This window comes from Camelina sativa, chromosome 19, assembly GCF_000633955.1.
Source record: "Camelina sativa cultivar DH55 chromosome 19, Cs, whole genome shotgun sequence".
NCBI classification, from domain to species: domain Eukaryota; kingdom Viridiplantae; phylum Streptophyta; class Magnoliopsida; order Brassicales; family Brassicaceae; genus Camelina; species Camelina sativa.
The window spans coordinates 10645029-10657518 of record NC_025703.1 but is presented as its reverse complement, the minus strand read 5'-3'; the positions used below and the strand labels follow the sequence as shown (position 1 = coordinate 10657518).

Below are 12490 nucleotides of genomic sequence, written 5' to 3'. Positions count from 1 at the left end.
TTAAAAAAAAAAAAAAAAAAAAAAAAAAAAAAAGAATCCAAGTTAAGAAAATGCTCTACGATAAATAAAAAAACGAATTGGTCGGTCTTGTGTGAAACGGGGCGTGAAGGTAGTAGTAGAGAAAAAAATCGAAAAAATAAAAAAGAGAGAAAAAGCTTTTCCAACCATAAATTATTAATTATTATTACAATAAAATTCTTTGAGTAAAATATTTTTTGAAAAGAGTGTTTNTTTTTTTTTTTTTTTTTTTTGTTTAATTTGTGTATTCCAATCGCTACCCCTTTGGTTCCTTTCAACTTCTTCTTCCTCATCTTTCCTCATATTTTCAACATTTTCTTCTTCACACACAAACACACACAGATCTCTTCACCATCACATTACTTCTGGTGTTATCCTTACATCTATCTTCAATCTTCTCCATGAGGAAAGGGAGAGGCTCTTCCGTCGTTGGACCCGCCCTTCTTCCTGTTGGATCTGTCAAGGAGCCGAGGTATAGAGGCGTCAGGAAGAGACCTTGGGGTAGATTCGCCGCCGAGATCCGTGATCCATTAAAAAAATCACGTGTCTGGCTCGGTACTTTCGATTCCGCCGAGGAAGCCGCACGCGCTTACGACGCCGCCGCTCGTAACCTCCGTGGTCCAAAGGCCAAAACCAATTTCCCGATCGACTGCTCTCCATCTTCTCCTCTCCAACCTCTCAACTACCACCAGAACCAGAATCGGAATCAGAATCTATGCTCTGCTGCGAATCAGAACCAGATCGATCCGTTTATGGACCATCGGTTATACGGCGGAGGTAATTTCCAGGACCAGCACCAGCAGCAACAGATGATCAGCCGGCCGGCGAGTAGCAGCATGAGCAGCACCGTCAAATCTTGTAGCGGACCGAGACCGATAGCGGAGGCGGCGGCTTCTTCGTCGGTGGCGAAACCGTTGCACGTGATTAAGAAGAGGTATCCGAGGACTCCGCCGGTAGCTCCGGAGGATTGTCACAGCGACTGCGATTCGTCTTCGTCTGTTATCGACGACGGTGACGATATCGCATCTTCGTCTTCCCGCCGGAAACCGCCGTTTCAGTTTGATCTTAATTTCCCGCCGTTGGATGGCGTTGACTTATTCCCTGGCGCCACGGATGATCTTCACTGTACCGATCTACGTCTTTGATTTTTATTATTATCGGTAACACAAATACAAAAACAACAACAACAACAAGATCCGTTGATTTACTTACACACAACCGGAAAACTAAAAATTATGCTCTGTTTTTTTTTTTTTTCATTTTCCTTTGATCTCGTATTGAAAGGAAAAAAAAAAAGAAAAAAGGATTGAGCGTGATGATTTTTATCATCAACGAGGATGATGACGATTATTGAAAAAAATGAGAGAGATTGTGATAAGATCTGTTTAATGTAAGAACCAGATCTGGGGTTTCATTGTTATCTGTTTCTTATAAAAGATCCAACCCTTTTGTTACATGTAACAACATTCTGAAGCTGATTTCAAATTTTTTTAGATTTCTACTTCTTCATACAGAGAGTATTCCTGATCTGTGAGTAGGAAGCTGCATTTTAGACAATAATATGTGACAGGACCACACAGAGGGCACAAATATTTGTTTGTCTTTTGTCTCCTTGGTTTGATCTTTGGTAAATTCAGGGGTTTCTTTTGTTCAACAAGTAGAGCTTAGCATTTTAGTGCTGCTTCTTGTGACTACCGAGTTTGGCTCTGACATGGAAGCAAGTAGGAGCGTGAAGCTACTTTGCTGTCTAGTTGGGTGATTCGAAGAAGGAAGTTGGAATACTTAATTTGTCATTGTTAACACTGGAATTTTCGTTCATCTGTTTATAGAGGCTCTCCCTTTCGTGTAATCAATCGATATTTGGATGTTGTTGATTCAATGGGCGGTGAGTGATTTGGGTGATCGATAAAGCTCAATGACCAAAGGCCAAATCTTTAGGTTAAAGTTTGGTGGCTGAGATGATTGTTTTGATCCTTAAGAGCTGTTGGTTGGGTGGAAGAATTCGTTGTGTGTTTGACCATTTTGTTTTGGTAGAGAGAGAGTTGTCCCAAATTTGGTATCTACTTTGCTTCTCTGCCACGGATTCAGACAGTGAATCTTTGTGTCTGAAGCAAAACCGAGCTTTTTTACCGTTTTAAGAGCTTTGAAGGTGAAGTGGAAAGTCAAAAGCAATGTCTTGTTCTTTGCTGTAAATATTTTATGACCAAACTGATCTCAAGTAGCTTTGCCTTTTCGGTTCAAATTCCAGTTTGAGATTTTATCTTCTAATTTTATGTAAGTGTAAACTAGGTTTTATCTTGTGGTACACCACGGTCTATTATTTTATTGATATATATACTGTTAACGATTGTAGGTAGAGTTTTGTAGAAACTCTTGATTTGCAAGTTGATAATATACATTTTACGATTTGTTAGTTATGATTTAGGAATGAATGATCTGACATATTATTATTATGATTCTCAATTGATATTATTGGATTAATAGTGTACATTTAAAGCTAATAAGATCTTACCAAATATGTAATCGTTTATTAAATGCAAATTAGATATTTTCTAAGATGTATTCATTTTGAATTAGTTGCTATATTATAGGAATGTGATTAAGAGGATGTGATTACATAAATTGGGTTATCAATTCTTTTTATCAAACTCCATCCTAAAAATTCGGCATGCAGATTAGATATTTCCTAAGATACAATGNTTTGCTGTCTAGTTGGGTGATTCGAAGAAGGAAGTTGGAATACTTAATTTGTCATTGTTAACACTGGAATTTTCGTTCATCTGTTTATAGAGGCTCTCCCTTTCGTGTAATCAATCGATATTTGGATGTTGTTGATTCAATGGGCGGTGAGTGATTTGGGTGATCGATAAAGCTCAATGACCAAAGGCCAAATCTTTAGGTTAAAGTTTGGTGGCTGAGATGATTGTTTTGATCCTTAAGAGCTGTTGGTTGGGTGGAAGAATTCGTTGTGTGTTTGACCATTTTGTTTTGGTAGAGAGAGAGTTGTCCCAAATTTGGTATCTACTTTGCTTCTCTGCCACGGATTCAGACAGTGAATCTTTGTGTCTGAAGCAAAACCGAGCTTTTTTACCGTTTTAAGAGCTTTGAAGGTGAAGTGGAAAGTCAAAAGCAATGTCTTGTTCTTTGCTGTAAATATTTTATGACCAAACTGATCTCAAGTAGCTTTGCCTTTTCGGTTCAAATTCCAGTTTGAGATTTTATCTTCTAATTTTATGTAAGTGTAAACTAGGTTTTATCTTGTGGTACACCACGGTCTATTATTTTATTGATATATATACTGTTAACGATTGTAGGTAGAGTTTTGTAGAAACTCTTGATTTGCAAGTTGATAATATACATTTTACGATTTGTTAGTTATGATTTAGGAATGAATGATCTGACATATTATTATTATGATTCTCAATTGATATTATTGGATTAATAGTGTACATTTAAAGCTAATAAGATCTTACCAAATATGTAATCGTTTATTAAATGCAAATTAGATATTTTCTAAGATGTATTCATTTTGAATTAGTTGCTATATTATAGGAATGTGATTAAGAGGATGTGATTACATAAATTGGGTTATCAATTCTTTTTATCAAACTCCATCCTAAAAATTCGGCATGCAGATTAGATATTTCCTAAGATACAATGGACATTAATTGGATGTAAATAAGTATGTTATGGATTAAAAACCGGCCCAAAATATTCGGCAATCTTAAAGAGGATCCGGATAATTGAATCGGTTATAATTTTAGTTAAAAACCTGACCCGAAGTTGGCAAAAAGTGATGGCACCCTATTGCACTCCAAAAATGTATTCCGAGCTCTATATGTGGATATACTTGTTTGGTTACAAATATCCTAAGACAATTTTTAATATATATCCGTTTATAAAAATTCAAATCACATTATATGCTGAAAAAAATCTAAAATTTTATTAACTTTATGTATTGAATAGTAATAAAAAATATAAGATTAATAAAAATGAAAGTAGAATTATATTTTAATCTAACATTNTGTAATCGTTTATTAAATGCAAATTAGATATTTTCTAAGATGTATTCATTTTGAATTAGTTGCTATATTATAGGAATGTGATTAAGAGGATGTGATTACATAAATTGGGTTATCAATTCTTTTTATCAAACTCCATCCTAAAAATTCGGCATGCAGATTAGATATTTCCTAAGATACAATGGACATTAATTGGATGTAAATAAGTATGTTATGGATTAAAAACCGGCCCAAAATATTCGGCAATCTTAAAGAGGATCCGGATAATTGAATCGGTTATAATTTTAGTTAAAAACCTGACCCGAAGTTGGCAAAAAGTGATGGCACCCTATTGCACTCCAAAAATGTATTCCGAGCTCTATATGTGGATATACTTGTTTGGTTACAAATATCCTAAGACAATTTTTAATATATATCCGTTTATAAAAATTCAAATCACATTATATGCTGAAAAAAATCTAAAATTTTATTAACTTTATGTATTGAATAGTAATAAAAAATATAAGATTAATAAAAATGAAAGTAGAATTATATTTTAATCTAACATTTTTATTTAAATTAGATAGATATATTTTAGGAAATTAATATTATCAAATAAAGAAATGATTGTGTATGGTTGTAAGGATTGTAGAGAATTTAGTTGAAACTTGTTTGGATACAAAGATAAGAGAGGATGACAAAAAAATGTATTTCAAAAATGTTAAGATAGATTAGATAGATATATTTGAGGAAATTAATATTATCAAATAAGGAAATGATTGTGTTTGGTTGTAAGGATTGTAGAAAATTTAATTGAGACTTATTTGGATACAAAGATAAGAGAGGATGACACAAAAATGTACTTCTAAAATAAGATAGATTTTAATTTCTAGTGTTTCAACACTAAACAGATGAAAATGAAGTTTTAAGAATTTATGGTTGAAATTTATAAGACCGCATTTTCTAGTGGACCAAACCTGCAAAATGATTATGCTCTCTGCGGAGTAGATATAATGGGACAGATTACTCTAATCTATTATAGTCATTTATTATTGGATATTTTCTTTCCATTAACCCAAAATGCGTTATTAATTCTAGTCAAAAATAAAATCCCAGGATTGAAGATAATTCTAGAATTAAGGAGAAAACGAAGAATGTAAAATTATTAATACAAATTTACAAATGGATTCATTAAATAGACAATGGATGTGGCTTGGATGATATTGTTATTTTAGAATGAGGAGAAAAACAAATATCTAGAATTAGCAAGGCAAATGGCTATAAATTAGGTATCATTAAGGCAAATGGCTATAGGTTAACAGGACAAATGGGTAAAGGTTAGAGAGTATTCTAAAATATTTAACACCTGGCCATCACTAGTGTAAACAGGAGTGCATGGTGACATTTATAATCTACCCAAAAAAAAAAGTTCACTAATTAGCTAGTCTTGTTCTATTCTTTTTCCCATACATACAAAATAAAATATAATTAGGTATTTTTCTAATATATGTAACTCTTATCTGTTATGGGGAAATTTATAGCTACAATAGGATGCTAACAGAAATTAAAACAAAAACTTTATACACTATAATAACTAAGGTAATTTTTTATTTTTTATTTTTGTAGTAACAAACTAACAATTTTAAGTTTATACCATTTTGTTTTTGTTTACATAAGGTTACATAACGATACAAGTAGCAGGAAAAACAACTGAAAAACTACAAACAAATAAAATCACCAACAAATAATCAACCCAACAAATTTATAACAATATACTATCTTCAACCAAATAATTGTTGATTATCTTCAAAACATAACATGTTTCTAGTCTTCCCGGACTGTTTTCACTTTTCTTAACACCTTAGAATTTTAGATGATATTTCGAAATGTTATTGACCGAAACTCATACATTTCCTTTCGAAAGTTTTGTTTAAATTCCTTGTAAACAAAGAGTTGAACCCAGATTCAGTAAAGACAACCTGCTTTGGAAGACAACTTCTCGACCAAGTGACCTATCTACTACTATACTTTGGTATTCACAATTCACAATTCATAAGAGAACCACTTCGGTCAAGCCCCTCATTTTGCATTTTTTTTCTTTCTTTACTGAGGAAGTCATAAAACTTGTGTGTCTACTAACGGTTTTAGAAAGGAAAAAAGATGTCCAGCTACATGAGGTATGATGCAATATATGGCCACACATCTCAAGTTTAATAATATATGCCCAGCTACATCAAGTATATGTTTAGTATGGCCACATGCACCAAGTATGTGACGTCATGTGTTTTACACTATGGACATAAAATCTCGATTCACCGGGTCATTTCTCCCGGCAACGACCGGCGTTGACTTATCAGAACCATAATCGGGGAAAACTAAAACCCGACCCGAGCACCTGCAACCAAAATAAAATACCCGACCCGGACCCATTTTTAATGGGCTTTTTATCTAAATTAAAAAAAAACACAGATCCCATTTTTCCCAAATCGACAAAAAATTGAATATTAGGGTTCTTCATCGTGTGAGAAACTTCAATTCGGAGTGAAGATGGAATTAACATCGGAATCGTCTAGTAGCATGAGGAGCAGGTCTGGAGTCGGGCAAGTTTGTGATTGTGGATTGCCGGCGAAGATGTTCATCTCGAAAACGGCAAGAAATCCAAATCGAAGGTTCCTCGGGTGTGAGCTGTACAAGGTATGTATCACTTGAATTTCGATATATGTTGAGGTGAGTAGCTTTGTTGATTAAGTAATTGTTTGATGTTTGTGTAGGAAGGTGGTAATGGTCACTGTAAGTACTTTAGTTGGGTTGATGAAGAAGAAGTGAAAGGTTGGCGAGAAGAGCATTGGTTGAAGCTCAAGCAGAAATTAATGAGAAGAATAAGATAATAAGTCAACTATCAACGACAATCATGGAGCTGAAGGGGGATTTAGAGAGAAATCAGTTGCAGAAGAAGAAGATTGATGATATGGAAGCAATTGTGTCTCGTCAACGCCTCGTTATCACGGGTTTGACAGGCTTGCTTGTTTGTGCAATTGGAGTCATCGTACTTGGTTAAGTTAATTACTATGTAATGTATTTCATCGTACTTGGATTTGTCAAGTAGTTGTTATTGATGTTGATTTGTAGGATTTGGTCCGTTTAACATATTGAACCAAAAGTCGGATGGTTTAAAGAACTTTTTGTTTGGATGGCACAAGGATGAAATACAACAACCAAAGTATGTTAATATCCAAAAAGAACCCAAACACAACACCCAAAAAGAACCCGAACACAACAACAACCAACATCATCTTGACTTCCTTATGGTGCTGTTGATGACACATCTTGCACTTCAGCATCATCTTGATCTTGATGCTCCATGCCAACCAAAGCTCCTCCAATTTCCGGTTGATCTTCATGCTCCATGGCTGCCAATGCTGCTCCCATTTCCTCTTGATCTTGAGCTTCCAATAGAGGAGTCACCATAAGCTTCCTTCTCTTTGCCCTGCTCTCCGGAGACTAAAACAAAATAAAATTATCAAATTAACCATATGTAAGACAAGAAAAATAAATCAAATGTCCGATAACAATACCTCATGAGGACACTTTCTTGAATTATGTCCTTGTTCACCACATAGACCACAATGCACTCTTCTTCCTTTTCGATCAACCTTCGTCTGAGACTTTTTTTTTGCGTGGTGATTCATTAAGTCCCTTGATCCTAGCTTTTCCCTTAGGTCTCCCTGCAGGTCGTTTATAAGGAGGTGCAACAATTCTTGGTTTACCAGAATCTTCCCAAAACTTAACTCCATTAACAGGCCTCAAACCTCTTCTATATGTTCCCTTCCATTTTTCACTCAAGTAATAATCTGATATATAGTCTTCCACTTCCAGATTGAGTTCTCTGATTGCACACACAGCATGACGACAAGGTATACCCGTCAAATCTCATTTTCTGCATGCACATTCACGATTGTTCAAGTTGACGATGTATCCAATCTCGAACTCAACAATCTCATATTCTCCACCGGTGCTAGAAATCAATGCACAATATTGCGCTTCTTCACAAGATTTTTCCAGCTCTTTCCTTGCCTTTTTTGTGAATTTTGCAGCTTCTTTTTCAGCAATAATAGACCTATTGGCAACCCTTTGCATTGCATCCCTTCTTATAAGTTCTAACATTTGGACAAATGGCTTCCTCCTTGCGATCTTTAAGGTTCTATTGTATGACTCAGTGTGATTGTTGTGTGTATCAGCACAACAACAACCAACCCTGAAAAACGCCCTACACCATGAACTTGGATCCTTTCGTAGTAGAGTCTTACAAGCCTGGGGATCAAATTCCTTGAATATGCTCAAATTTTCTTTATAATCCGCCTTGTTGTAACTGCTTGCAATTCGCCAAAACAAAGGTTTCAACATGTCTGACTTGTGATCTCTCTTCAAGTTCCCATAGATGTGTCGTGCACAGGCACGATGCTCTGCCTTTGGTAACTCTGTAGCAACACCATGAATCAAACCTCTGTGCATGTCGGAAATTAAGATGATGTTCTCACCTAACCCCAAGCTCAAGTCTTTCTTTAATTTTCGAATAAACCATTCCCAATTGGGATTGTTCTCACAATCAACTACAGCCCATGCTATTGGAAATATCTGGTTATTAGGGTCCCTTCCTACATCAGTAAGCAGCTGCCCTTGCATAGCGTTCTTCAAGTGTGTACCATCCAGACCAATGATTGGTCTACAATTCTGTTTCCAAGAACTCTTTAAAGCCTCAAAGCAAATGTATATTTGCGAGAATGCCTCACTGCCATCATCCCTTGTCGTCGTATTAACCTCCACTGTAGTGTGCAGATTGATGGTCCGTAGTTGCAGCTCATAGTCCCTTAACCTTGAAAATTGCTCATCACACTCAGCTTGCAGCTTATCAAATATCTTCCTCCTTGCAACTTTTGCCTGGTTTGGTGAGATAATAATGTTGTACCTCCTTTTCATCTCATCTTTTATCTCCGGACCACTCATCTCAGGATCTCTTCTAGTATCTTCTAAGAAGAGATCAACGATTATAGGAGTCTTTATCATTTCACACCTTCCGGTTGGATGACATAGATGTTCACTATGATAACGCTTCACCATCCACTTCCCAATCGGATTCTCTATAGCACAATATATGCTCCAAGTACAACCTTTTGCTTTACAAACAGCTTCAAGCTTATCCTTCTCCCACCTAGCATACACCACATTGCGTCTCGTCTTCAATATATATCGGATGATGTTCTTCTTAAACTCACTCCCACTATTGAATAACTGCCTCAAACTAAAGACTCCATCAGGTAAGCCTTTCTTAACCAATCTCTCTGTTTGTTCTTCTTCATCGCCAGATTCATCATCCGTTGCAGGATATACTTCATCATCATCCGGAATTTGTTCTTCATAATTATCATTGTTGAAAACTTGAATGTCCTCCACTGCAATACCAGCATCATTGTCAACAATCTCATCTTCTTGATCTGACTCTTCAGGTTCGGATAAACCTGCATCTGATTTACTATCCCCACTATCATCCCCACTATCATCTACTATGGCTTTCTCAGCAACATCCTTTTCTTTTTCTCCAGCAGCTTCAAGCGGTTCTTCTTCTGCCTTTTCAAAGAAGATGTCCACCTCTCCCATCCAACGTCCTTTTGAAACCAATTTATTCTTATTGCTATCAACATTCTCCCATAGAGGCTGCCTATCAGAAAGTTCTTCAAATGGTAGCTTGTACCACATTCTCCCAAGATTGTTGACTCTTTTTCCAAGCATTTTTAGCAATATGTCTTGAAAAATTGTCACTGAATCAACCTCAAAAACTTCAATAACTCCATCGACGTACTTCAACACTCCATTGTCTGTCTTGAATTGGCCAGAATAATGGCAATTCACCTTCACTGTAATTTTTCCACTACAAAAAAAATATATATAATTCAGAGAAGACAAAGACAAGTTGTTATAAACAACTAATGAACCCGACAATAACCTCGACAATAACCTATTAACAATGTATAAACAAACTAAGGCTACACAACAAGACTAGACAATAACCTAAGTAACATATAAAGAAGAATTGAATCTTGCCGATAACAACCCCACTTTCCCACTTGTTTAAAACGACAAAATAAAAGTTAAAAATCAACAGCAAAATGCCAGCTTTACCTCATTGGGACGAGAATCAACAGGCAATGTCTTCTTTATTCCGATTTCCAGCAAAGATTTCACTGCATTATCTCTGTTAAAAAATCTAATTGAAAAGAGGATCTCACAGTTCTTCGATATCTTCGATAAAACGATAAAACTTTTTCACACAACTTTTTCACTTTTCTTGTTTTGATCGATGAATAATTAGAACATGGGCCTGTGTTTTTTTTTAATTTAGATAAAAAGCCCATTAAAATTGGATCCGGGTCGGGTATTTTATTTTGGTTGCAGGTGCTCGGGTCGAGTTTTAGTTTTCCCCGATTAGGGTTCTGATGAGTCAACGCCGGTCGTTGCGGGGAGAAATGACCCGATGAATCGAGATTTTATGTCCATGGTATAAAACACATGACGTCAAGTACTTGGTGCATACTTAATGTAGTTAGACATACATTATTAAATTTGAGATATGTGGCCATATATTGAGTTATACCTCCTATAGCTGGACATCTTTTTTCCTTTTAGAAATTAGGGAATTTGTGGACTTGCCGTCTTGCCGAGTGAGTTTAAATCAAAGTTACGTTGCAATACATATATTTGAATTTAAGTAAAAGTTAGGAAAAAAGAAAGACAACGAACGAATTATATTTTGAGGTTTGACCAAATCAGGAAAGCTGTGCTTCGATAGTTCTTAAAACTCTTTATTTAGTGGGGGCTAACAAAGAATGATCAATCTTGAAATCTCACAAGTTATTAGAGAGAATAAACAAAAGACAAAAGAACAAACTGGGTGAATACACGTTGCTAAAGGCTAATACTCAAACGTGTAAAGACGTGATTTACCTGTTTATATATTATTATTAAACTCTCTTCGATTTAGGACAAATAACAACATTAAAAAACAAGCAAAAGCAATCAAATGTTGCAAACCAATTATTACTCAACTATCAATCCTAGAATACGAAATCATTAACAGGTACAATATACATACACATATACTAAAAAAAAAAAATGATCTTGACATGGTATTTTAATGTTATGAGTTCTATTGTTCATGGCATATACTTTTTTAGCCAAAGAAGTCAATCATTGTGACATTTTCGTTTCTACTACGAATAACCAAATGCATATTTTTCACGTATTGTATTGTCAATAGAATTGAAAATTTTCAACCAAAAATAAAAAACAAGAAAACAAACATTATTAAATAACAACTAACAAGAAGGAAGGTTTAAAAACATAATTTCCTATAGATTAAAATACAAAACATACAGCGAAAATTATTTTTCACCAATGGCTCAAGGTATGCGGTTTCAATTCTTCAGCAAACAAAAGATAAAAATCTAAAAAAGAAAAATGCCTCAAATCTTTGATTGAGAGATGCAACTACATTTATCGTATAGTAAGCGGAATATAGAAATCTTCAAAGTCGTGAGGAAAGACGAACGCACAACCAGCCACTCATAAGGTCCCAAGTAATAAAAACACACCCATAATTTTATTCGAATAATTGACATCTTATGTAATAATCTATCGTTAATTATGAATAATCTTCAAATCCTTTAAACTTATATCCAATAAACTCAAGACATGCCGCCGAAGGATCTAAATCTCTTTTAAGTAATCCTCTAATTAAAAAATAAATAAATTTAGAGGGACAAATTGAAGAGTTTACTAGTTGAGCTTGATCTAAATTATCTTGTACTATGTATTTGTGTCTTTTTCGTAATTATTTTTAGAATCAGGCTTAACAACAGATACGTGGCGCCGTAAGTACGGTGATAAGCGTAATCTACGGCCTAGATTTCTACATCACATGTCAACGTGGGACCCATTCTTACAGCCTGTGTTCACTTCACCACCAGCATCTCTTTCTATGTCTTTTATNTTTTTTTTTTTTTTTTTTTTTTTTTTTTTTTTTTTTGTAATATTTTCTCATTGCCACGTAACCTTATGTCCGCCGAAATAATGAAAACGTTATCACAACAATTTTGTGATGAATCATAATAAAAGGAAATATAAGTTGGATATATTCATACATTAGTTATATAATTCATTGTACCAATTATAGAACATAAAGATTGATATAATCTGTAATATACCAAAAGCTTTTTAAACAGATGATCCATGAGCTACACAATAGCAGCATACAAGCTTATATCAAGGTTTACAATTTTACAAATAGAGAAATAAAATCTACAAAAATTTTAAATGATGAAAATACTTTTGTCAGTAAGCAGATAAGACCCCGTGATTGTGAACTCACGATCGTCCCATGAACACAAAATCTACTTTCCTTATTTTTTTTTTTTTTT

At 34.8% G+C, this 12490-nt stretch overlaps 1 protein-coding gene across 1 annotated transcript; it reads left to right on the top strand.

Annotated features, from left to right (window-relative positions):
* LOC104765909 (ethylene-responsive transcription factor 7-like) lies at positions 273 to 1527 on the top strand. The gene has a single exon (XM_010489700.2). It carries the CDS (start codon positions 420 to 422, stop codon positions 1161 to 1163), a length of 744 nt encoding a protein of 247 aa, XP_010488002.1. The 5' UTR covers positions 273 to 419; the 3' UTR covers positions 1164 to 1527.